Source organism: Rhea americana, unplaced genomic scaffold (genome assembly GCF_003343005.1).
Source record: "Rhea americana isolate MKP2758 unplaced genomic scaffold, rheAme1 scaffold_351, whole genome shotgun sequence".
In the NCBI taxonomy this organism is placed as follows: Eukaryota; Metazoa; Chordata; class Aves; order Rheiformes; family Rheidae; genus Rhea; species Rhea americana.
The window spans coordinates 24,171-50,517 of record NW_028186481.1 but is presented as its reverse complement, the minus strand read 5'-3'; the positions used below and the strand labels follow the sequence as shown (position 1 = coordinate 50,517).

At 53.3% G+C, this 26,347-nt stretch overlaps 1 protein-coding gene across 1 annotated transcript in view; it reads left to right on the top strand.

The window, feature by feature from the left end:
- Positions 1-26,347, top strand: part of BAIAP2 (BAR/IMD domain containing adaptor protein 2) — a 53,211-nt gene that overhangs the window by 13,945 nt on the left and 12,919 nt on the right. Inside the window, exons 4-7 of the mRNA XM_085311907.1 lie at positions 13,554-13,615; positions 14,317-14,388; positions 14,819-14,956; positions 25,938-26,090. Of these exons, the coding sequence (XP_085168033.1) occupies positions 13,554-13,615; positions 14,317-14,388; positions 14,819-14,956; positions 25,938-26,090 (425 nt within the window). The remainder of the gene's footprint in view (positions 1-13,553; positions 13,616-14,316; positions 14,389-14,818; positions 14,957-25,937; positions 26,091-26,347) is intronic.

The window sequence follows — 26,347 nt, the reverse complement described above, 5'->3', positions numbered from 1 at the left end:
TGTTCAATATCAGACTTTAACTTACTCTGAACCTTAGACTGATGCCAATCAGTAATTTGAATTCTCATGGGGGAGGATCAAGTATTTACAGAAATCTGTTTTATCACTTGATTTAAAGCTGCCTGTGGTAATCTGTTTCTGTTTACTCAGTGGAACGGCCCTACCTAAGCCGTGCACGTAGCAAGCAAAATTGTGAAGGCTGTGCCGATGTTACCGTTCAAAGGATCCCCGTCTGCTCGGGAGGCTTTTGCTGCGTCTTCGGGGGTGAAAGTCGAAGCAGCTCTGCTGTCCTGCGGGGAGTGAAAGCTGGGGAAAGCCTCGTTAGCGGCGCTGCAGCCGTTAGAGTAGGAGCGCGGGGAATGCACGTCCTTCCCGCCGCCTGAGCCCACAGCGGCAGCGCGAGCGAGCGCCCGGGGCCTGGCGTGTCTTCTGGTGGTCAAACTTTCTAGCCTAAGAAAGAGGTTTGAAAGTAGGYTTGTTGGTATAGTCCTAGCAATCTCCCAACACTTATTTGGTATGTGGCTTGAATATCTTTAGGTTAGTCTAAAATTACTCCATATTACTGCATCTTCCGTTCTTAGTGTGAAGCTGTGTGGCTAGCRCTTACAGAGAAAGATACCTGGCAGATTTTGTTCAGTCTAGGTGTATAATAAATGGCTGCTCTTCAGACTTCTTGCTTTCTTGATCTTGCTGATATTTACTATGGCAGCTACTCAATAGAATCATGCGGAAGAAAATGAAGATTAAAATACTGGCTGAAATTTAACTAGCTGTTACCAGTTCCACTAAACCTCCTCCTGGCTTGACTTGAACTGGAGCTTCGCAGAGCTCGGTAGAAGGAACGTGTTAGATCTGGGTCCCTGCACTGCCTCCGTGCTCGCTGGTACGGCTTTTCCTGGGGAAACCTTTAACTTATCAGTTACCGAGATTGCTGATAGCACAGGAAACGAGCGCTAGGGTCTGGGCTTTCTGCTCTTCCGTCTGGATTATTTCATCCCGTGCTAGAGGCTTCAGCAAACAGCGATGTTTGTAGTTTGCATTAATGTTGTAGGCCTAAGCTGATCCCTCTGTGTGTATGCAGATGACTTCCTCCTTTAACAACAGGAAAAGGAAAGCCGTTCTGAGATGTAAGGCAGTGACTCCTGGATGTTCTCGCTGGGACTAACAGCTGCTGGCTGAATTCCCCTTCTAGCATCCAAGAAAAAGAATCCCAGGGATTTTTTTTTTTCCTCCTTAACCCTTTCTCTTCTGAATGCAGGTCATCTTGTAATGCTCCTTCTGGGAGAAAAGATGTCAAAAGTGTGGAGGGGAAAATGTAAAATCTGTTTCTGTGAGATAATCACTGTGGGAAAAGGCCCCCGGTTCGTGTCTGCGCGGCAGCGTCTGCTGCTCGTGCAGAGCTGGTTTTTACCCGCGGCTCACGGGCTGCTCTCGGCACAGCCCATTGCACAGAGCTCGGAGCAGGTACGTGACACCCCAGGGAGCTGGGTAAACGGCGTTTACCTTGAAGGAGTTGGCCTGCACTGGGAGCGCTCTTGCGGCTCTTTATCAGCTCTCAAAACTGGCCAGTTTGATTTCCAGCATGTTGTCCTCTCTTCAGTATTACTTATAACTCTAAGGAGATTGTTCTCTGATTAAGTTGAGCGCTGGAAAACTGCCCATCTGCAGTGTCCTYAGTTCTGTGCAAATGTGCTGAATGTCCCATGGACTGGGACTTGCTGGCTTTTTTAATAGAAATTCCTTTGGTTGCAGCAGTGCTGTGTGTTTAATCTGCTGAAAACATTTATCAGCCTTCCTAATGCCTGCCAGACAGCTACCTCCAAGCTCAGTTCTCTGGTCAGCAGCTGCTTAGCACTTTACATTGTTTGTAAATTCTCCATCAGATTTTAGCAACTGTGTGTAGACAGGATAATCTCATGTAGTAACAGAAAACAATAATAAAGTACTTGAGCTCTAATCGGCTCTGGCTTGAGTTTTGGGGTGGAAGCATCTGGCTGGGGCGTACCTGTGGGAGCCCCATTGCAGAGGTTCACAAGACTCAGTCTCTTGCTTTTCTTGACTGAAGTGATGTCCTGCCTGGGTGCAAGGTGTAGCTTTCAGTTGGCCTTGCATGACAGCTTTGCCCAATGCGATTGCCTGTAGTTCAGATCCTCTTTATGCTTTTTATGACCTGGGAAAACCCTGAACTGTTTTGTAGCTTCTATTTTTATTTTCAAACTTCTGGAAACACTACAGAGTTGGTTTGTGCATTGCCAGTTTTTAAATGCTGTGGCGGGGGCATTTGATCCGGACCAGGGAGATTTTCCCCGCTCGCCTCGCAGGCGCTTGCGCTGAACAGCTACRGAGCGCTCTGCTCCCCAGAGGTCCGCGCTGCTTGGTGACCCGGTTGCAGGCAGTGTTTGCATTTAGTTGAGATCCACGTCACCCTGCAGGAACAGAGACCATTCCCGAGCGGTGCATGGAGGGTGTTGGCTTCTTGATAAATTAATAAATGCTGAAGCAGATTCCTTAGTGAAGTATCACACAAGACGGCTGCAAGTCCGCGGTGATACCGTTGACGTTGTGGTGTAAGGTGTGTCCGATAGCCGTCAGCGCGCTGGGCAGCGTTGTGGCAGGGAGTTGCCTTTTTACATCAAGCAACGCTCTCCCTGGAGAGCAACGAGCTGCCTGGAGGGCCGAGACTTGGCCCCGTTCGTGCTCTGGTCTGAGGCAGGAGTAGTGAAGCATGGCGAGTGGTTCCCACCGTGGGAAACGTGGCTATGTGCTGCCCTAGGAGCAGGCTAAGCCTTGACAGCTGAGCACTTGAGCTTCTTGGGCTGGATTTTATATCTTGAGGATGTAAAATTGGTTAACAAGTAACTGAGTTCCTATCACCTGGGGAAACCGTTTCTGCTTCCTACTTGTCTGACTGCAGTCTATCACGGTGCTGGACATCTGTATTCTGCCTTGCTTCTCGTCAGCCTGCAAGTTAATTCAGCATTGGCCCTCCTTCTCCGAGGAGCTCGGGGCCATCAGCGGTGCCATGCGAGTAGCAGAGCAGCACAGCACAGCTCTGCAGCAGGGTAATGCCTGTCCTCCAGCTCCCAATGTCATATGGGAAGGTGGAGAGATGTCCTGGTTATTGAGGATCTCTTCTGGGAGCAGGTTGCTGTGCGAGGCTAGGAAGCAAAGAGAATGTAGGTGGCTTGAGACTAGGTCAGCAGTGGAAGTGAAGACTGCTTGTCTTGGCATTCCTGGGAATTGAATCCCTCTGAAGGGATGGCATTAAAGGCTTTTTTCTGCCTTGTTCTTCTGTCCTGGCTGCTTTCCAGTTTCTGTTACTTGGACAGCAGATGAGACCTATGCCCACAGTTCAAGCTCTCCTTTGAGAGTGATTCCATATACTGTTCTTCAGATCTTCATAGTGGTTRCTGAGGTGTGTATTTTTTTTAAACACCAGCTTCTCAACTTCCCAAAAGCCTAAATGCATGTCTGGTCACTGAAGAGGTGCTCTGTGCTTGCTCTGGGAGCTCTTTGTAGAAGACTTCTGAGGAACTTGAGTCTAATTCGCATAAGTGCTTGGGTGGCTTTGGCCCTTATGTAGTCCACCTGCCAGTAGAACTTAGGTGCTGAAGTCACATAGATGCTGCTCAGTGTTTTTTATGTCCCTTTGGATGCCAGTTTAAAATTAGGTCATGGCAAAGGCATAGGAAGGCTTTTTCTTTTAGAGGGAAGCACTTGCCTGGTAAGCAGAGTCAGAGGCAATTTTCCTCCTGGCTCAGAGTGCCCTGGCACACTGCGCCTGCGACCAGACTGTGCTGGGGAGTGAACAGCACGAGCAGAGAGCTCCTTTGGAGCTGGATTTTTGTTTTGGGGTCTCTTTCCAAGGTGGTCCTGGTTCAGATGACGCTTCTGACTGAAGCATAATGCTATGAAAGAAGAAATACAGTAATTAGTTTAGCAGAGGCTTGTTCTGCTTTACAGTGAAAAACTAAGTTTCTTCCTGACACATAATTTGCCTGATAAAATCGTAACTTGTGTTATCTTTGAGCTGCTCTCATCTGCTATGGAGCTGTCTAGTGTCAGTGGAGGACACTGATCTCAAGCATTTTAAACAATTGCCATAAAGATTTTAAAATGTTAATTAGGTTCTGGATGGATGTGTGATAAACATTTCTGTACCAAGTGTGCGCCCTGCTTGGCATTCACTGTGTGCTGAGAAAGGTGTCTGGAGCCTGAGCTGGAGCGTAGAGCTTGGCCCAGCTCCATGATAATGTGTGAAAACCAGAATGCTACCAGACCGCGTCCTCGTGGGTCTGCTAACGTGGCTGTGCCTGGCTAGGAGCAGCCCAGCCTGGGTGCCTGTTGTGATGGAAAAGGTCACGCAGGCTCCAGTGTTTGAAAGAGCAAGTTCAGTTTTTTTTCTTTGCAGAGCTCCAGTCTGACCTGATTTTTGTCRGTGGCTTGGGCATGGTTTGAAGGCTTCATTATGCTGCACTGAATCCTCTGGGGAGATTTATTAATCTCTTAATTGGATTTGCAGTTGTTTCAGGTAAAGCTTCCTACAGCAATGGAGATGCAGATATAGATCCTGTGAATGTCAGAGGTTATTGTAACAGTGAAGTGCTTAATATGGGAAAGATAGGAAAGAGCTCTGCGTGCGGGAGTGAGCTGGTAGTAATCATGATGCTAGATGTGCGCTCAGGCACATCTAGCTGAATTCCAGGAAATATTTCCCAGTGATCACTGAAAGTGTCCCTGCAGAGAGGGCCATTAGCTTGTGGAATAGCCCTCCTAGAGAAGCAGTAGTAATCTTGCTGCTTGATCCTTTTAAAATTGGACTTAATGATGCATTTAATAGATTGTAGGTAGCAACTTTGCACTGGCAGAAGAATGGTCATTTTGGACCAGTATTACTTTCATCAGTGATTCTGTCAAAAGGCCTAATTTGTTAAGGAAATTATTCCAGAAGTTCAGGAATAGGCTTCCAGGGTTATTCTTAGTCAAAAACTTCAGGTTGGTGAAACTGCTTTTTGAAAATGGAGCTTGTAGTTAGGATAAGGAAGGAGCGTGTCTTTGCTGTAGCAGCCTTTGTCCTGAACCTGCTTAAAGCGTGTYTGAAATGTAGGGCTCTTTAAGTTGCAGTCTTAGAGCAGCGATTTCGGCTCACGCTGTAACGGAGGCACAGATGCAGTGTCGACCCTGGGGACGTGCAGGGAGCCGGGCTCGGAGCCTCTCTGCTGGGTGCTGGCTCCGTGGTGGCACTTCTTGGGTTTGTGTTTTTCCTTTGTGTGTAAGGAGACTCCCGAAGGGAGGTTTTTTTTAGCCCTTCAGAGGCAGATAGCCAAGAGAAAAGCATGTGGACTCTGCTTCTGGGTGGCCAYGTCCCAGCGAGATGGGCACGTGGAGACAGCCTGGTCTTGAGGGCCGTTTTCTCCGGTGAGAGGGTGAAGGGCAGCCCGCTCCGGCACAGCAGGACTGTGAAGGCACACGTGGGCTGCTTTGCCCTCGCCATCATGTGTGGGCTGCCAGGTTGCTTTCAAGCTGAGAACACAGAGGCAACCAGGCACCAGTTGCCTGCTGCCAAGTCCCTGCTTGCAGAGCTTTTGACTGTCCGAAATGCAAAAGCCATCGGACACCTCTGCTGCTGTTCAAAGCATCTGCCACTTGCAAACCTCCTGGCACTAGTGTAGCTGGGCTTAACCTTAGCGTGAAGGAATCTGAAGGAAATGGGCTGGTTAAACCAAAGGTGCAGGAATAAACGAAGACCTTTTAAGAACTAATGTCTGCCTCAAAGGGCTGCTCCTCCTGTCTGTGTTGCCTTTCCACTGTCCTTAAGCTTTCTGGTTAGGAACTGGTGTTCTGTTATGAGTAGATTTTTCACAAGCCTGTACTGGGGAAAGTGGCATGTTGTTAAGTGAGCATCTGCTAAGAGCAGTATCTAGCTGTAGTTTCTAACACTTAGCAATAGGTGTTTAATGTTTCGGTCTCACCTTCAATAGGAAGATCTTTAAGGAGGTTGCCTACCTGTTAGAGCTCCCAAGCGTGTCTTACTGAACCTGAGTCTGAGCTAAACTCCTGCAGGGCTGCTCTAGCGCTTTGCAAGGGAAGAGTGGCCACATCCAAACTAACAAATGAACTGCACTCATGAGCTGGTTTCTGCACTCCCATCAGCAATGTTGATGAGCTTGGCAAATTTTAGAAAGGGGCACATCTTCCTCTGCCCAGAAAAGAGGGACAGAAARCAAGCATGTAGGTGGTGTTTTAAGTCTTCTGAGCATCTGTTCTTTTAAGAGATAAGAGAATTCAAAGAGTATGCATGAAAATGCTCTGGGAGGAAGAGAATGAGCAGGCGTGATCGCAGCCAGGCTCTTTGTGGAAGGGAGAATCGGAGGAACCAGCACAAGCCCGAGTGAACAGTGCCAGAAAGGGCTGGTTTGTGTGTGTGGTTGCATAGCTGGTCCCTCCTTGCCTGCTGGCTCGTTTGACCTTTTCAGTGCTATTGTTTGGCCAGATATTTCAATGCTCCCTGTGCATGCTGCGAGTGTGTGCATGTGTGCACAGAGGCCTGCAGGTTACTGGTGTTTAGAAAGACAGCTGGCTTGCAAAGCGTCCCCGAGGATTTGCTCGCTGGAGCACACTGCCCTTGAAATGTCAGGGGAGGGCGAGGACTTGGTTTCTGCCCGTCAGCCTGCCCTTTGCAGCCGCGTCGTGGAGGTGACGGCATGGGGCTGCATGGGAACRCCTGCAGCATCAGCTATCACAGCACTCCTGCAGCTTTCCTGCTCTGAAAATTATTCCTGGCTTTTTAAACTGTAAACAGCACTTCTAGTTGGCACAGCCCTTCCAAAAATGAGCTTGGTGTTTGCTGTGATGAAGCAGTTCCCTGCTGTACAGGCGAACTGCTGCCAGTCCAAGGAAGAAGACGGGCAGCAGCGGGGTAAGGCTGTGCTTGCCCACCCCTCCGGGGAGGTGCCGCTGGGCAGGGTCTGCGCTCCCGGTGCCCGCAGCGCAGGGCTGTGCCTGGCTGTTGTGATGTGCAAGCCAGCTTTGTCATTTTGCCAGTTCTGGGCACTGGAGGCAAATGCTTCCTGGCCTGGGACTTCTGGTGCTTGAGCTTGAGAGGTTTGGGCAAGTTCTTGCCGGGCAACTGGTGGCCAAGGCAGYGAGGTCTGCATAGCGATGTCCCCCTGTGCCTGCTAATTAGTGCTTTACCCTGAGCATAGGAACAGCCTCACCCCTGTGGCTGCTGCCAAAATAGTTGGGCATTAGGGACCCGCTGAGGAGTGCACATGTTTGGAAGGGGTGGCCCTGAAGGCAYGGGGCATCGCAGGTCCGCCCCGTCCCTTAGCTGTCCCTAGCAAAAGTGTTGGTTATAACTACTCAGCTCAAAAGAGCTGATGGCTGAAAGTGTGTGTCACCAAACCTGAGTCAGGGTATTTTGGAAAAGCTTGTTTTGTTCCTTCGCTGTCTCAATACAATAAAGAAAATCTTAAGCTTCGCCAAGATGCTCTGAAGCAGAGGCTGGAAGCAGAAGTGGTCATTACAATGTTGATGAGCTGCTAATATAACATCAACAAATGCTACATGAATCTTTTACGCTATGATAGATAAATCAAACCTTTTTTGAAGTGGGAATAGATGAATCAGTGGAGCTGACTATCCCATATTCATCCTTCCCACTCCAAATGCATGAATATTCCCTAACTTGTCTTGCAAATTAATACTAGTGCTGCTATGGGCAGATCCTGGAGCCTTCTCATCGGAAGGCGTTGAGCTGTGAAGCATTTTTCCTCAGCGGCTCGTGAGCTTGTCTGTGGTATCTGCTGCATCTTGTGAGCTCACAGCAAGATGCTAATATCGGCAAAGGACCAAGATCACAGTTTTCAGTTGTGTGCTTTGGTCTTTAGTGGCCGGATTTAATCAGCTCTTCAACAAATGGCAGCTATGTGGGACTGGGGCTGTGCTCGGGGCTGTACGTGCCAACGAGTTTGGGAAGCAGCTGCACATCAGCTTTACAGGGCTTGAGCTCTGACCTCCAGAGCTAACGAGGTGTGAGCTAAGCTTGTTGCTCATTACTGTGGTAATTAATGTAGCTAGTGGAAAATGAGCCCCTTGGAAGGCGTAGGACCAGGCAGCAGCCGGCACTGTAAGGGGAACTCATAACCACTCGGGTGAGAGTCTCCTTCCACAGAGTTCACTGGAGGAAGAGTCTCAACCTGAAGTGGTATTTGCTCACCGCGTGCACAGGGTTGATGCTCTTTCTCTCGTCCCCCCAGCGTAAGTAACGGTGCAATCCTGTCCAGCAGTTGCCTTCGCCCAGCCAGCTCTGAAATGGTGGCTCAGCATCGCGCCGCGCTGGAGCGCAGCGGCCTCCTGGGCTCGGCCTTCCCCTCCAGGAGCCAGATGCCTTCAACCCGCTGCTCGAACAGGGACTCTCCTGGCTCAGAGGTGCATCTTCTGCCCACATTTGAATGCACTTGCTCAGCATCAAAGGATTTAGCTAACAGCCTTTAAGCAGCCCTTGAAAAGCAGATACTTTTTTCCTTCCAGACTTCAGCAGACAGCTATTCAAGTGATTTCCCTATTATTGTCTGTTGCTTTTTTCCCCTCATTAATGATCTAATATTCCTCTTCTGTTTGGTTATTCCCCTTGACAGTGTTGTAGCTCTTCTCCAGTTCTGGTTAGCAAAGCGAGATGCCAGTGCGAAGGGAGGAGCGCAGGGCTGCGTCCCCTGCACTCCTTCCTGTCTCGTCGCATCTTTTAAAGTTCCCCCATTTGGGAGCCAAATCTCCAGAGCTAAGCGATCTTTATCGGGAGTGATGCTGATGATGCCGTTATCAGTACTGAAGCAGTAGCAAGTCATGCTGGCAGGGATGCAACGCTCTCCACTTCTTCAAAGCCTTTTTTTGCTGCTTGGTGTTCTCCCCTGCTGCTGGGGTGCTCCCAGTTGGGCTGTGTTGGCACCGGTTGGATCCGTGGGCAGGGGCAGCAACAGCCCTCGCCCCTTGGGTGAAGCGAGCTGCGGGCATGGGGCTGGGGAGCGTCTCCGTTGCTTCCACCGCGCCGCCCTCGCGGGACCGGCTGGGCTGCTCCGGCTCTCTGCAGGCGTTAGCAAGCTCTGGTGCGGTTTTCCTCAGATGTAATGCTTGTTTTTAATAAAAAATACTCTTTAGCCTCCCTCAAGGAAAGCTCCTTCGGCTCTGAAATCTCGAGGCGAAGCGCAGCGGGCCGGTCCCGGTGCTCTGCCTTCGGGAAGGTCAGCTGGCTCCTGCTCCAGCTCCGGGTGCCTGATAGCAATCTCGGAGATGTGGAACAACCAGTTTTGCTGTTCCTCGCTGGGTGTGGTAGGGAAGGGCCCACAATAGCCCCTATAGTTCTCCAAGAATGATACTGTGAGTCAGGCAGACTTAAATAGCCACTCCAGTTTGCTTTGTAACCTTCTGGTCTGTTTGTATTTTTTTTTTTGCAAGCGTGACGGTAGCCTGCAGAAAGGTGTGCTTGAGCCTGGCCGGGCGGCTGGAGCCCGGGAACTGCAATCCTGTCCCTCCCCGAGTCCTTTTTGCCTCTGTGGCCTTGGGTGAAAAACTTAACCTTGGCTTTCTTGGCTTGCTTGGCTTACCCAATGTGCGTTTCAGGGTAGGGCCAGTGTGGTTCAGTGTGTATATATAAACATGCCGTGTGATTCAGGCTTTCTCTGTTCTCCAGCTTGCTGCGCAGTGGCTGCTGTTAGTGTTTAAATGCAGATAACCCTCTGGTATGATGCAAACCCGGTGGTGTGGGAGGGAGCTCTGAGCGGAGCAGCTCTCCGTGGGGCCGGGGTCAAGACGCGCCGTGGTCCAGGCTGCCAGGGCGTGCAAACGCCTCGCCGGGACGGCGGGGACGGCTGCAGTATCGTGCAATGGTGCAGGCCTTGTTCTGAGCCGGTTCTCCAAATATTTAGGCTTTCAAATTACCATGTTATTTTTTTGTCACCACTTCCCTGCTGCCAGGCTCTGTTAATCCAAGCAGTTTCAGGGTGAAATGTCAGTTAACGTCTAACATAGTCCGCAGCTTTTTTGCGGTGGCGAAGCAGCTGGTGTGAAGGTGTCGGGGTGCCGGCGATGCRGAGGAGCTTGCGTGGGAATCCGCGCAGCAGTCTGACAGCTATTCGGGRCAGGGTTGGTTCAAATCCTGCCGCTGCCCCGCGCGGGCTCCCGCCGTGGAGGACACCGCGGGAATCCTGGAGCCGATTTCTTTGGAGCTTCAGTGTGGGGAGAGACTTCAGAGAAACCTCCTCTTGCTGTTCGTCCCAGCCCAGGAGCAGGCAGGAGAGCGGCGTGAAGGAGCGGGATCCCCCGGCACGGAGGGGAGGACGGGAACGGCTTGGGAGACGCCGTGCGCTGAGCCGCGAGACGGAGCGCGAGGGCGGCGGGTGCAACGGGGCCGCCTCCGGGACGCAGGMAGGAAGGAAGGAAGGAAGCGTCCCCTCGGCCAGGCTGGAGGGAGCCAGCGCCGGAGCAGCCTCCCACGGCCGGCGTCGGGATCRCGGGCGGGCAAGGCCCTGCGCCGCCGGGATGGGGGCACGGGAATGACGGGGGGGGGGATGCAGCGGGGCCGGAGGGCGAATGGTCCCACGCGAGGGGCCGGGCGGCCCTGGGGCTCGGTCCGGGGCCGGCGGCAGTCCGGGAGCGCTGGCCCCTGCTCTCCAGGTGTGTTTGTAGCTCGGTGTCGGTGGCCAGAAAGTCCCGCCAGCCCTGGCRCTGAGCTGATTTTTCCTGTGGTGCTGGATGTGCTGCTTAATCAGCCGTGGCTTCCACTCCGGTAAAACTGGAAGGAGAGAGGAGAGGGGGGGTGAGAGCTTTGGAAAAGGCAGCAGAAAAGCCACCCTTGCTTCGACGCGCTCCTCCAGAAGAAATCGCAGCCAAGCTGTGGCATTACGTCACTCTCCTTGCCTTCCTCGTAGTGGGAATTTGTGCACTTCCCGTGATTTAGCGCTCGCAGCTCAACGGGAGAGCAGTTTCCTGGAGGTCCTGCAGCGGTAACCTTTTGCCCAGACCTTCCCGTTCACCGAGACGCCGCTCGGCAAAGCTGGGTGTTTAATTGCCACGGCCGACCGCCAGCCCCCCGCGAGCACCTTCGCTCCCGCCGGCGCCTCGCGGAGCAGCTGCAGGAGTCGGCTGAGCGTCGCGGCGGGACCCTCGCTGCCCGGAGCCGCCTGGCCCTTGCGCGGGACGCAGCGGCGCGGCGGCTCCTTCCCCCTCCGCCCCGGTGCCCGGCCCCGCGGGCTCCGTGCCCGCCTTCCACTTCGAACGCAGGCTTGCACCTCCCGAAGACCCGGCTCTGTTGCCCGGGGCCCTCGGGCCGGTGCCCGCCAGCTGTCTGGCGGAGAACAGGAAGGAGCAGGASTGCAAGCGTGCGCGAGGGGTTTGGGGCGCTCCGCGTGGGTGCAGAGTACGCGCCGCCTCCGCTCCCGGAGCGGAGGAACGTCGGGCTGAGCCGTTCCTAACGGGGCCAGCTGGTGGGGCTGAGCCTGGCCCYGGCTCGCACCTCCTGCTCCCCCACCTAACGTGGGGCTCCTCTGGCACCGGTAGGAAGTTGGTTCCTGGTACTGTTGCCCGGTTGTGAATATAGATGYAGAGAACGCAGTCGTGCTTGACCCCAGGATGGACCTGTCCTCCAAGGAGGATTTGCCTGCGTCTTCCTTCGTGCTCCAAACGCACTGAAATCATGGCCTTTGCTGCCAGGACCAGGCTCTCGCTGGGGCAGGGTGGAGCAGAGGTGGCCAGTCCCAGTGAAAGCAAGTCTGCGCTCGGCGGTCCCAAGGCTCTCGGTGGCAGGGCCGCCCGCGGACCCCCTGCAGCATGCCGAGGCTCCGCTGAAGCCCCTTTCTGAGCCTGCATGTTGCGGCCGAGGAGGCACGGCCGGGCACTGGCTGCACCGCAGGTCGCCGTGGGCTCCCTGCGAGAGGAGGAGGATGGCGAGGCCTCGTTAAGCAGCACTGGGCTGCCAGAGCAGAGCAGGGAGCTGGCAGAGGCTGCGAGCACCCAGGACGGGGGAGCCAGCGCCACGGGAGCAAGTGGCTGAGCTGGGATTAGGGCTGGGATTAGGGCTGTCACTACGGCTGCTCTTCGCAGAGCCRTCTAATTAGTGCTTGGGCTTCTAGCTGCTGCTTGCAGGCAACCTCTGGGGCATGTTGCATGATCTTTTCTCCTGGCATTTCCCTCCCAAGGGCTGCCCCGCTCCCGCTGACCCCGCGGGTATCTCGTGGTGTCCATCTRCTGCTGGCCACAGCTCCAAGGCTGCGTGGGTTGGCAGCATCGTGGGTCCCGAGGCAAGAGCAGCTCTGAGACAGCAATTTTTCAGCCTACACCAAGAGTTATTTGTAAACTGAAACTTCTTGCAGTGCTAGAGCCTGCTGTGCTGAAAGTTAAATCTTCCTAACCTGGCCTTTGCAAATAGCTGATGGAGCTTGGCTCTCCCTGAAAGCTTGCTCTAGTCCAGCAATGTTGTTTCCAGTGAAGCAGTAGCACTCGCTCATCTCCTAAAAACGCTCCTGCAGCTCCCATGTGTTTTGGTGTCTGGCTCCAGCATCATTACGGCTTTTGCTGAGGTAAGCCGCTGCTCCTGGTTTCCAGGAAAGGCAAAGCATGCGTGTGATTTAATGCATTTTTAATTAAAAAGTCAGTTGGATCCATCTGTCGTGGACAGCCTTTTCTCCCATGGACTGTGATCCAGGCTCTGCAGTTCCCATCTCRGGAACTGCCCAGCACAGGTGACCTGTGGTTTGTTCATTAGCAGCTTGCATGCTCGAGAGCCCGTTGCTGACGGCGCGGGGCTGTCCGTGTGCGTGGCACTGCCTTTGCCCTTGCACCTGGCACTTGTTCCTAGGCCGGCTCTGCACGTGCACAATTCGTCCATGAAGGTTAAACAGTTCTGGTTTGTTTTTGAGCAAATACTCAGCTCAGGACTTAGCTCTGTTTGCAGCTTCATGGCCTGGGTTCGTTCCCAGGGTTATGTCTGTCCGCTACTGTTTTCCTGGAGGAGGAAGGTCTTGGTTATTAGTGCAGGAGCATGTCGTAAGCGTGGCCCCTTGCTTGCTCCYTTCCAACGCTGGACTCTGAATCTGGTTGCGGTGAGGTGTCCTGCGTGTTCCTGCACTCTGTGGCTGCTTCGCTGTTGCATCCGCGTGGCCGGATGAAGAAGCTGCCTGGGCAGAGCARTGTTGGTGGCCAGCAGGCTGGCGGTAGCCGATGTGGCCGGGTGGCACGGTGGGTCRGAGGCCGGGCTGGCTCCCCGGGCGCTGTGGTCACACTGCTGCTTGCTCTCTCTCCTCTTCCTCCCTATGGTATGTAAGAGACAGTGCATAGATATCCAACCGYCTTAAACATCCACGCGCTTGCAGCGTGACAGAAGCGGGTGCTGAGATGGGCGCTTCATGGACTCGCAGAGCGCTGCGCCATCCCGCGGGTCCGGCTGCCGATCCCTCGGCAGCTCCGTCCCGCGGTGCCGGGGCTCCGGCTGTTCCCAGCTGTGGGAGGATCTGCAGAGCATTCCGGGTCTCAAACTGCCTTCCTACATCTTGTCTTTCCAGGAGATGTTCTCTTCCAGATGGCAGAAGTCCACAGGCAGATCCAGAATCAGCTAGAAGAGATGGTGAGTGCCCGCAGCTCTCCGGCAAGCGTGGCCTTGGCCTCTGCAGGTGCTTTTAGCACGAGRAGTTTAGAACAAGAAGTGCTGTCCTGCGAGGGGATGCACCAAGCAGTTGCCACACTCATAGCTCAGGGCAGAAACCACTCTTCAGCCCTGGCTGAACAAAACTGCCCTTCGTTTTCCTTTGAGCCCCTAAACTGCTGGATCCCAGGGAAGGGCAAGGGCCACCTCCGCTCCAGAGCTGGTCTCTGTCCGTGCTCAGRGCTGCTTCATATCGAAGCAGAGCCGCTGGGTGTTGCAACTAAGCAAAACAGTTYTCAGTGTCTTAACCAGATAAAATCCGCCTCTGAGGTGGATTTGCTGGGCTGCAAAGGGTCTGGTCTGTTGGTTCATCCACTTCTGTCCTGCTGGGTGTCTCTCTCTGAGTGTCCATCTGTCTCTCTGCCATCAGCTTCTCTCCTCTCATGCGTTCAGACAACCTCTCACCTGCCATACCCCAGCCACTTGGCCACCCTCGTGTTATTCGCTTCTCTCTGTGCTACCTGTGTGTCTTCAYGCCCTCTCCTACCTGCTCTGTATTTATGGGCCCCTTTGTGGCATTCCCCGTGCCCATCCGCCTTTGCTCTCCGCGGTGGCCTTCGGTGCCCTCGCAATGGGTTTGGCAGCCCCTGTGAAGGGAACATGTAATGTCTGTCTTTTTCCAGCTGAAGTCCTTCCACAACGAGCTTCTCACRCAGCTGGAGCAGAAGGTAGAACTGGACTCCAGGTACTTAAGTGTAAGTAACCTGCAGGCTTGAGTAACTGAAATAGCAGGGGTTTGCTAAGGGTCTCTCTCTGCTTTTTCTCTTCCCTGCTTCCAGCCCTTCCTCCTCGCCCTGCTCCCCCATACCTCCTGGTCAGGGTAGCCAGTTGTACCTGGGTGCTGCTCAGGCAGGTAGCACTGGAGATGGGTTCCACAACCACCAAACGTGTCACCATGCGCCAGATGGTGTTCTGGTCTCATGTAAAACTGTTCAAACTCCTGTTTGTGTTTGCTGGGTAACGGGGGATCTGCTTCTCCTGGAAGATGGCTGCACATTTGCCATTAAATGCTAAAACCTGGCCTTAATGTCAGGAGCTGAGGCCAAGATGTCACTAGGATGAGAAACAAGCTGTGCAGCACTCTGGTATTTCACTGTTCACAGCTTTCTCCTCTGTCACATTTAGGCTGCACTGAAAAAGTACCAGACAGAGCAAAGGAGCAAGGGGGATTCACTAGACAAGTGCCAAGCAGAGCTGAAGAAGCTGCGGAAGAAGAGCCAAGGAAGCAAAAACCCGCAGAAGTATTCAGACAAGGAGCTGCAGGTAGGACACCGCGTGCAGGGAGACGAGCCCCCGTCAGACGTGCGGCACGTGATAAACCTCTCGTCTTTGCGCAGGGCAGTGGCTGCTTTATACCGCTGGCTAGAGGTGGGCCGAGTCGTGCAAACGGGTAGATGACGGCTTGGTGTCTTCTCTTGAAGCCGYGCGGTAGCGTTAGGGGAGCGTGGTGCAGCGTGGGAGCTGTGGATGGGGAGGGGGAGGCGGCGCGCGGCGCGGGGCCGGTCTCGTGGCCGTGGCCGGGGAGGAGCGCGCCCGGCTTCGGAGCGGTGCTGCGCGCTCAGCCCCGGCAGGCGCCGTGCCGGGAGGCGCCCGTTGAACCCACCGCCGTGGCTCCTCTCCCTTCATGAATGAACCCGGAGAGATCGTGAACTTCTGTTGTGCCAGATCCATCTCCTCTGGATCGTGTGTTGCTCAAGTATTTTCTGTGCCTCCTGACTCCGGCCCCCTTCCCCCAGCCCGACAGGCTGGGGAGCACATGCTGGAGGAGGTTTGCRAGTGAATCACTCGAGTGTGACTCCTGATTTAGGCGTACTTGCGAACCACGTGCTGTTATCTAATCAGGATCCGATTGCGTCGCCCCGAGACGGAGGGGCCGGAGCCCCGAGCAGGCAGCTGGCAAGCACGGCCCGCGCGGGTCCTGCTCGCTTCCGCTGCCCGCAGCACCAGGGTTTCCAGCGGGGAGACGGTGAGGGCTGGGAGCACGCGGAAGTGCCCGGCGCAGAGGTCGGAGACGGCGGTGCTGATGCGCGGAAGCTTTGGGCCCCTGGCAGCCGTGGGAACTGAGCTGGGGCTGTGCCGGGGATGCGCTGAGGGTTAGTGATGTATCCGCAGCMGAGTTTGTCTTAAGTCTGTGGCTTTTGATTCGAGCTTCTCCTGGAGCGTGTCTGAACATGACTAGTTTAACAGGTGACTAATACATCGATCTGTAAACTTGCTCTGGCCTAAAATGCTGCTGCTGTAGCTAAGGCCATTGAGTGATTACAGCACTGATAGTATGTTATTAAAGGGGGGAGAATTAATCCCCAAGGCAGAAATTGCATACTCGTCTCCAAAGCAAGGCATTAGAAAATAGATTGTTTAGAGCAGTCTTTTACTTCCGATGGAATAGGTTGATAGCACATCCAAAATGATCCACCTTTTCCTAAGATGATCTAAACATCAATGGTACTTCAGTAGCTGGGACTGTACAAAATGGCATTTAGAGTAATCAGCAGRTAGTTAGTGAAGGTTATGCAGTGGAAGTGACACTTTTAATTGCACTAAAATTTGGGATATCAGTCATTCTCCTGGTAGTGTGAATCAGAATAATCACTGGARGAGAAAAACACAGCAGTCATCTATCAAGGCTCTGAGTGCAACTCTTGTGCTGAACTGGAGTGCTTTGTATTACACATGTTAATTTGCAGCCTCCCAGCTCCCAAGACTACTGAGATTGCTTGCACAAGGCATGGTTAATYTGAGCATCTTTGGAAGCAGTTGATTTGGTAGGACTCGGGGCCCTGCTTACTAGGGCAAAGGCTGGTGCTTTCTTGAAAGCCAAGCAGTTTAAACCACTTGGATACTGGCATCTTTGTAAGTCATTGCTCTGAAAGAGGGWAGACTTGTTAAGCAATGAGCAAAGGTATCTTTAAATGAGAGGAAACCCAGGGCATCAAACCTGGTGATTGGCTAGTTATCCCCTTCCCTGCAAAAACTGCAAGAGGGACAGAAAAGCGAAATTCCAGCCAGAGCCCCTTGCGTCTTGCCTAAATACCCACAGGGTTACTGCTCCCCACCCCCCGGAATCCCAATCACATGCCCAGAGTTAGCAGGGATGAATTTTCTCCTCCATTATAGGTTTTTATATAGCTGAGAGAAGGAGTTATAATTTGATGTTCCTGCCATGAAATGGCAGAGACGAGGGTAGCTCTATTAGCAGAGCTTCTTTGGGTAAAGATAGAAAAACAGGATCAAGCTTTCGTTCTCTTAATCTTTCAGCAGTAAGTATTTAGGAAGTGCTTATCTCTTTGAAAAAGCCTTATGATGGCTTTTAAGCTTAAAGAGCTGTGAAACTACTCAACTGCTAGCTTTTTCTTTTTTTTTCTTCCCCTAGATTCAGATGGGAAGTTGGAATTGCTGAATTCAATCAAGAGGGTTATTTCTTTTCTGTGCTAGCTAGTATGCTGATATTTCATACTTTGAACAGAAAAAGAAGAGGAAAAAGGTATTTTGGGCAAGCCTTGATGATATTCTTACCTTTCCCTGAGAGGACATGGGGAAAATATGGATTGTGGCTAGTATCAGCAGAAGTGCTAAGTCCCCTTTGGCCTGGACTTGCCATAAACTTCCTAAGGATCCAATGGATTCCTTTGGTCAGTGCTGGCAAAATCTTACTGTGAAATCTTAAAATCGAGCCAGCAGTGTCATTCTAGCATCAAGCAGCAGGGGAATTACTTTAAAGGGTGTCTCTGTCTTGAGCTAAGCAGGATGTTGCTGCAAAGAGGGAGCTTGGCAGTTGGACTAAGAGCTGTTACCTCTAAACTATGCAATGAAACACTTCRTGTGGAAGATGAGCTGCATCCTGTTGTTAGTTCTTTTTTCCAACCATAATGTTTTCAAAAATCATCTYTTTCGTTGCAAAGCCACTGTCAGAAGCAATGCTGCTCAGAGAAGACCACTCCTCCACCGGGCTCTTGGCTTCCTTCTTTGGCTCAGCTCTGCTGGTGTCCTGCATCTCAAGAGCAACTGGGCCAAGGAAGGAGCCTCTTGCCTGGATTAGTGAAAATGAGGARCTTGCCATCAGTACTGCAGTCGAGGTCTGTTAGTAGCTCCAGACTCCTCTGAGGAGCTGCTCTCRTTGCACCGAGTGATCTCGCTCCACAAGAATCTTTCTCTGTCAATTTACTTAAAACTGAGAATCACTCTGTTCTCTGAAGGGAGTTGCTATGTTTTGTTTCTGTTTTAACTGGCACAGAACTGTCTTTGTGGCCAGCTTGTAAAACCACCAGCCAACAGCGGCCTTTGTGGAGGCTGCTAAAGGCACCTCTTAATGCTTGCAGGAAATTGAAGTCATGCTTCGTCAAGCTGGTGTCTGGGGAAAAATGACTGATCAAACAACAATTGGATGGAGCTCTTTTAATGTAGTGTTGCAGATTACTTTGTCTTGTAATGGGAGAAGTTGCTGTTGGCAGAAATATACTGGTAGCTACATCAGTCATTTTATTCAATAAAGCAATAAAATCTTGCTTCTTTTGAAGAGTCATCCACTTAAGTTACTGTAGCACTTAGCAGCCAGGAATATGATGCTCTGTCATCATCTCTTCATATTTAGTGCTACAGGAAGCATAATCRCTCCTTTCTGCCTTTTCACTGCATGTTGAGTGACCACATTTTGTCATTGTCTATAAGTAAAATAGATGCTTGAAATCTGAGCCCCGAGAGAGGGAACGCTGCCTGCGAGCGGCTGCCCTGTTCCAGCCTCTCGGGGAGCTCTAGTATGTGTTTGCTGTAATGTCATCTCATTCTGCCAAGGTGAGATAAGTTTTGAGGCTCTTCAGGCTCTGGTTTGCTTGGTGGGAGAAGGCCATGCTCATCTGAGCCAGGGTACCAGCAAGGTTGCCTCAGCCTTTCCAGGCTGTGCTAGACTGATCAGAAAGTCCAGTGGAAGAGCCCAGACTTCATCCTTGCTCTCACCTGAGAGTCTTCTCCTGAATTCAGACTTTTCTCCTCTACAAAGGAGAAATAAATGCTAATATTCAGCAGGCATTGCACATAGCTAGTTATCTCGTGGGCGGGGAGCAGTGACTTTGGGAACGTGGAGGAATCGAGGAAGGGGCTGAGTCTCTCGGTGAGGCAGCGGAGCGCTGGCCACAGCCACTTTGTCAGCAGGCTCCCGGTTAGCTGCACCAGCAACTCGGCAGCGCGCGAGGAGAGCTAATCCAGACGTTGTCTGCAAGTCCCAAGTTGCGTATTTGCTGTCTCTTGTGCCTGTTCTGTGCTCTAATAGATGAGGAAGGACTTCACAGAATTAAAATAGTTCAGAATTTAAAACACCTTGTGGTTTTGCAGTAGAAAAACTCATGTAATTTAAAAGCAGCTTGAAGTGCAATTAGTCTGCAGTAATGATTTTCCATTTCCAAAACTTTAGTGTCACAGTCAAGACAGATGATGTGATTATGCGGTGTCACTGTTGAATGTCCCAGTGAAGCCAGCTTTTTTTTTTTTCCTCTCTCATTCTTTTGGGTCAGTTCAGAAGATCCTTTTTGCTATATGTGAGGAATGAATTTTTTGTTAGAATGAGACAGTCRCTGCCTCAAATTCTTCAACTAAGTTACCTAGTTACCGGGATGTTTGGTTTTTTGGGGGGCTGAGCTGAGAACTAGGAGAATAAACCAATTCACTTCATGCCTTTTATGAAAAAGAATGAGGACAAATATTAAGTAAGCATCAAGAAAGCTTAAATTCCTGTAATTTCATTAAATGCTGGTTATGATCAAACCATCAAATCAAGGTCACAGTGGGTTTATGGCCCTGATTGAATCAGCAAGTCAACAATGAAGTTATGTTGGTTCATCAGTTTATCAAATCATGTTAGTGTTACAGGCAATTGGATTTCTTCATGAAGCGGAGACAAAGTGTTGCTTGTAATTCATGCTGAATTGCAAGACTGAAACAGGCTAAAAGGCTGTGTCTGACCTGGGCACACTAGGAATATCTGTATGGCATAGGTGAAGCTGCTCTAGATGTAGCTATATGGGTAAGCCACGCTCTGTCCCTGTTTAACAGCTTCCAAACTACTGTGGATGGAACAAACTGCATCGATCTAAGGTCGTCTCTGATGGCAACTTGGTGAGCGTCTGCACAGCAGGCAGGCTGCAGCCCTTCGTGCCTGGTACCACCAGGCTAGTAGAAACTGTGGTATAGCYACAGCTAGGGTTTTATCCTCAGAAGGGGTCTTGACATTGTAGCCGAGGGACGTGGCATCCATGCACGGCTTTAGACCCTCAATCAAAGACGACAGCCTCGGTGAGCTCTGCTCAGCTAGTCTGGAGGAAATCAAGTCAGTGTCTTGCTCACTGCTTCAGTGTCTCAAATCTCACAAGCCCTAGTGACTTCTGCTTCCTTCTACAAAAGCAGATGCAGGAGGTTGCTGAACTGGGGGCGATGGGCTTCAGAGCTGCTGCTTAAGGAGAGACACATGGTCAGAGTCTAGCTCCTGCCCAGATGTTAGTGTTCTGCAATTTGCATGTACATCTGTTCCTATGTGAATGAATATTTTAAGCATTAAATACCGTTGTGCCAAATGGCTTAGAGGTTTTTATAAACTTTTGTAATTGAAACCTCATTTTGATATTCCCATCAGGAGAAATAATTTTAGCTATAGGTCAAGAAATGCTAACTTATAAGGAGTTTGTGCTAACCAGGTTACGAGGGCTTATGTAAAAGTCAAACAGAGAAGAATTATATAAAAGCTCTATGGCTCCAAATAATTCTCTCCAATTTTTTTGTTTTAAACTGAGTTAGGTTGTATGTTTTAAAGCATCAAATACTTTCAGCAGGGAAAGGGGGAGAAGCATGTGCAGAATACGTGGGGGAGAATCCAGGCATGGATCGCAGGCTGAGCTGCTCTGGCCTTGCGGTAGCATCTGACCTTGTCTTGCAGCGCACAGATCGGGCCTGGGCGAGGACCCTCGACTTGGTACCTATCACCCRACCTGGCCCGAGGGCTCGTCCCTTCAAGGGTCCGCTTGCGTTGGCACTAGCTGTGACCTCGCGCACTAGCGAAGTTGGCCGGTTCCTGCAGCGGGGTGGAGGAACCCTGCCCTGGCATGGGTTCCTGGACGCCTCTGTGGTCCCTGCACCTATAAAAGACGGCCCTGGGAGGAGGGAAAGGCCCCCGTGTCGCTGTTCGGGCTCGACGCTGTGAGTTTGGGTGTGTTTGGCTGCCGTGGATGGCTGTTGGGGTCCGGCCCCAAAGGGCGGCTGTGCACTCGGACGCGCGAAATGCAGTTTCCTGAGACCGGCTCTGCAGATCTCCCGGCAGCTGCTACGCGTGCACACCCAGCCGAGTGCTTCGTTTGTTTRCTTCTATATAAACTCTTAAGCTTTTCTTTTTCTCTGGGTTGAGATGCCCCAAACTTCTTTTGCGAACCCGATCTTTCAGTCGTGTCCGCAGCGCTCAGGCCAGGCGGGACGCGTGCGTTCAGCAGTGACCCTTTCTCCGTCTGGGTGAAGTGCCCACCGTCTCCCGGGAAGGTCCGGGGTGGTTGATCCCGACCCCCCGCGCAGCCAGCCAAAGGCAGCAGCTGGCCGCTGTATTTCGTTCTTCGTAAGCTCTCTGCAGTCTCCGCACGTGTGGTGCTCTTTGGGAGCAGTGGAAGGAGGAAGCTGCTGCCCGGAAGAGCGGAYGGGTAGGACAGCAAACGCGATGAGGAGAGACAGCGGGTCGGGGAAGCCCGGTCCCCCGGGGCAGGACAGGTACTAGCTTTGTGTCCCTCCAGACTGGCGGTGCCTGTTTCCCGCGGGATGACCCTCAGCTAGCGCAAGAGCTGTCCCCATGCCACCGCTCATGAAGGAGAGCGTTTGGCGTAGGGGGGGTGTAACTTGGGTCTCGCTTTGGAGCGAGTCTAAGGCCTTTACGGCAAACGAGCAGCATCTGGAGCAATCCGCAGCGCCGGCCACAGCGAAACGGGGATGAAACGGAGAGTGGAGACTAACGGGCTGTGCAGCCCTGGTGCTGATATCTGGAAGAGCTTCAGCTGCTGCGGATGTCAGCACCTCGAGTCACCCCAGGGCTCGGGTCTAGGGCTGTCCCCGCGGCTGTGCGTGCTCGCCTGGAGGATCGCGTGGCTCTGCAGAGAAACCGCTTCGTTCTCGCGAAAGGCASTGAAACGTGGTGGCCCCCGCGGTGGCCCACGCAGGGGCAGTCTGGGCTTGCTCTGTGCTTYGGTGCAGAACGTGCTGGCGGGGCGGCAGCCGGGAGGACGGGGCTTTGCAGAGGTTTGTCCGCGGGCCGCGGCGGCTCTCGGCCGAGCAAGGGCTCCCCGAGCCTGGAGTGGGGAGCACAGTGCTGGGGACAAACCCTGGAAACGAGGAAGAGCTTTCTCCTTGCCCAGAGGTTGTGGGGCTGAGGATCCCCAAAACTGTTGTTTTCTTCCACTTTGACTGTATTCTGGGATGCTGTTTGAGCAGTTTTTTCCTTGAGAAACYGTTCTGAAACTTAAAACCTCTTTCTCTGTTAATCAGCCTAACTTCTTTCTGATTTTTATCCCATTACTATCTAATTATTCTCACTTGTGATTTCCTAAATAAATCCTCTCTTCTCTGTATTTACTGCTTCAGCCTGCCAGTATCTTCAGCTGTCCGACACAGCTTGCAGAATCTTCCTTGGCCTTTTCACRGACCTTTTCTTTTTCTTGTTTCTCTTTGCTGCTTGTCCCTGCTCGTCCCCTCCTCGGCTCAGAGCCCAGATTTTGGGGTCGCTCCCGGCAGGAGGCTCCGTGCCTTCGGCGCCGGGGCAGTCGCCGCCTCGGCTCCCGTCTCCTGCTGGGAACGTGCCCGTCTCGCTCCCTCCTGCAGTGCGACAGGTTTCCTAGTCTCCAAGCTTGCTGCCGTCCCCGCAGTGGGCTAGCTGGTGACTTCTGAAGCTGACCCTTGCTCGCTTCTGCCTGGGTTTGGTTTCCTTGCTGGGCTTGGAGCTGGTCCTTCGCGCAGCCCGCTTTACCAGCACCCGGGGAGATGATCTGCAATGCTGGTTTCTGCAGGGCCTCGCTGGCCAGCCTTGCCCTCGACTTTCACTGCCTAGTGGTTATCACATTCTTGTCTTGGATGGAACTGCTTGAGCTTTTCTCCTTTTCCCCCTCAAAAAGAGATGCCTTGATTATTAAAAGCTTGAGCAAAATTCAGTAATGACACGGCTGTTTCGCCTGCACCAGCTAGGCTGATTGCAGTAGGTGGCTGAGAACTCGGGWGTTGGCACTTAGATGCTTTTTCATCCTTACGTGTCTCTAGCCGTCAGCTTGTGAGTTGYGTTTGGGAAGACGGAGTGGTCTGAACACCGGGGCCGCGGCGTGCCCTGGCCCCCGCAAGGCGCCGGGGGCCGCAGCTGCACGAGCTGGGAAGCTTGCAGCGTGCTTCCCCTGGTTCGTGTTTTCTCATTCCTGCTTCGCTGTCTGCCCGGTCAGGGTGACTCGGGCCACCTTGTGCGAGCGGAGCAGCTGTGCAGCTTTGCTGCCCGGGGCCGGTGCGGCCGGGCGGCGCGTTCCCGGGTGAAGCAGGGCTCCTCTCCGGGCGTCTGGGAGCCGCGGCCGGGCTGTGCCCGGCGGGGAAGCCGCTCGGACAGACGGACGGACGGGGCRCGAGTGCCCGCTGCCAGCGTTTCCGAAGCAAACCGCTTCCCGGCCTGACTCGGGCTGTGCTAGCGCTGACGAGCGCTGACATTGCTAATTAGGTCGGCTGCTCCCGGTGAAGGCGAAGCTGATGCGCTCAGGCAGCGGGGGAGGAAAGGGGAGTTATTTGAGGCCTCTCCAACCTAGAAACCCAGAAAAGGTTTCTGGAGCTGTGCGTTGGCCCGGGCTCCGGGTCCCAGCGCTGCCAGGGCCGGTGCGAGCTCTGACCCGGGCTCCTTCTGGCCGTCTTGTGCAGCGAGCTCCAAAAACTGCGTGTTTTTTTTTTTTTCCTTCCTTTTAAACTGGAACTTTATTTGGTTGCTTAATGCTTAAAATCTGAATTTGGAACTGACAACCTAGATTAAGTTCTAAACTTCTTATGTTACGGTAATCATTTGAATTACTTATGAGACACTCAAACAGTGCACGCTTGTTCCCRAAATCCTCACGGGAATGACGGCCACGGGAGCCCGGGGCCGGGCTGCAACCGGCGGGTGCGACGGCCGGAGCAGCGACGMCTGCCTTCGCTCTCCTTGGCTCAGCTGCTGGGTCGCTGCAAGGCGAGAAGTGCACTTGACTGGGAGTTAGAAATTTCCCCCTTCTCAGAGGGAATCGAGGTAGGAGAAGCAGAGAGCTGCTAGTCCTGCAGCTTGAAGGACACATGGTTGCAAGCAGCAACACAGCTTACTCGGACGGGGCTTTTCTTGACTTAGTCTTGCATCATGTTTTGCATAGGGAGGGAAAAAATGCATCTGGCATATTTAATATGATTATTTAAATTGTCTTTCTATGAATTATCCAGAATGAAAACTATCTAGTAAATAGAAAATGGTGAACACCACATCTTAATGTACTAACATGTAAAAATCAAGAATCTGAATAAATCAAAGGCGTATCGTGCATATTTACATAAAGTATATAAAGCTCTGAGAATACTAAATTTAGAGCAAAAGCTCTCCACTTTCAAATCGTCGTGTCTTAGTGGCTGCAACCAGTTAGAACAAGCCTTTCTTCAGTGAAATAATTAGAAGTGCACTTGCAAAACAAGATGGAAATCAGGGATGTAAATAAGGTTTTAACTTGCATGTTTAAGTCATGATTGAAACTAAATCCACCATTGCTGAGGTGGAGAAATTTCACCCTGCCTTGCACAGTGGTGCATGCTATCTTCAGGGCTAGAGCTCCTTCTTGTGCAGCTGCTGTATAACCTGGTGCCATTTATCATATGGGAAACGTGGTTTGCAGGCCGGGTGCAAGACTGCACCACGCTCAGCTAGCTGGAGAGGGGCTTGTTTCACCCCTTACGTCTCCTTTTTGGTGGCCCGTTTAGTAAATTGAATGGCAGGAGCTTCAAGGTCCGTGCTTGCTCCTGTGTTCCTGCTATTTCAGGTGCTGTCACACTTCCCTTTTCCTGGCAAAAATCAGGAGCCCGGAGCTCAGGAGAGCCCCTTGCGAAGGGGGGGGGGGAGCAGCCCCCCGCCGCCCCTGGCTCCCGGGCTCTGCTGGGAACGCAAGGAAACGCAGCTCTTCCCGGACTGCGCTTCTGGAAGCGCCCGGCGGTGCCGGAGCCTCGGGCGCCTCCGGGCTCTCCCGGGCTCCGGCGTGCGTCGTGCCGGGCGCGGGGTGCAGGACGGGGCCCGGCCGCCCGCGGCCCTTCCCGCTCGCCTTCCCCGGGGCTCGCCCTGCGGCCGCCTTTCCGCGCTGCGCAAGCGCCTCGGCGCCTTCTGCTCCAGCCGCCAGCGTTGGCTCAGTCGCTTTTGCTCGCTGCGGTTTCCGGACGCAGGCGTTGGCCTCGAGACGTGGGCAGTCCTGGAAATCTTCTTTTGGACAAGATTTCCGCTTGAAGCATGTTTCTCTGTTGTGGGTTAGCTTTTGACGCTTTTCTCGCAGGCCCCTTTCCCCTCCGCCGGTGCTGTTGGAGCCTGGGGTGCAGCCTGGGAACGAGCCGGCACGCRCGTCCGTGCGTCCGTCCGCGTCCCGAGCTCTCTGCAGGTGTCGGCCCTCCAGGGAGGGTGCTCAGAGCAGGGCTGGAGCTGACTTTGAAGTTTCGGATGCCGCTTAATCTTGCTGTTTGAGGTTCGCTCTGTTTTATAGGTGTCTGCTAATAAATATTGCAGTGTGCTGAAAATAAAACCCTTAAAAGAGGGGGGGGGGAGCTCCTCTGGGCTTGAAATTTCCAGTTTATTTCTCCTAGGCAAACTCAGGCTTCCTGAAACGGGTTGGACGGTCGCTGCGCCACCCCGTACGGCCCCGGGCAGCGCGGTGCCGGGGCAAGCGCTCGCGAGAGGAGCCGGCGTTGGACAGGGCGAAGGGAACGGCTGCCCGTGCTGCCCGCCGGCGCGGAGGGCAGCAGGACGAGGAGCCGGGCGGCACGGCGTGGCACCTCCCTTCCCCCTGCCGCCCGCGCGCTCCCGAGCCCCCGGTCTGAGTCAGCGCCGCCGCTGCCGCGCGGGGGCTCGGATGAGTAAGGGCTGCTCGGAGGGGATGCGCGGAGATGCACACCGGCGCACGTGTGCGTCTGCCTCCGGCACCGGGGCTCCGCGCGSGTGCAGCAAAGCGCCGCACGCCGTCACCCCTCGCTTCTCTCTCCGCCCTAGTACATCGAAGCCATCAGCAGCAAGCAAGGCGAGCTGGAAAACTACGTGTCCGACGGCTACAAGACGGCGCTCACGGAAGAGAGGAGACGCTTCTGCTTCCTGGTGGAGAAGCAATGCGCCGTGGCGAAGAGCGCGATCACCTACCACGCCAAGGTGAGCRGCGCCCGCGCCCGGCACCGACGGGTGGCTCGGGGCAGGGGCGTCTCCCAGCACTGCTGCGCTCCGTTTCGGAGCAGCTCCCGGCCGTGGGAGGTGGACGAGACCAGTTGCGGTTTGCTCGAGTGCCAAACGCCCGTGCTCGAGCCGGAGCCCAGGTGGGAAACGCAGACGGGGGCTGCGCTGGCCCCTCTGCRCCCTGCCCTCGGTGCTCGAGGGTTCGCCCTGCCGGCGGCTCCTGCCCGTCCCCCGGT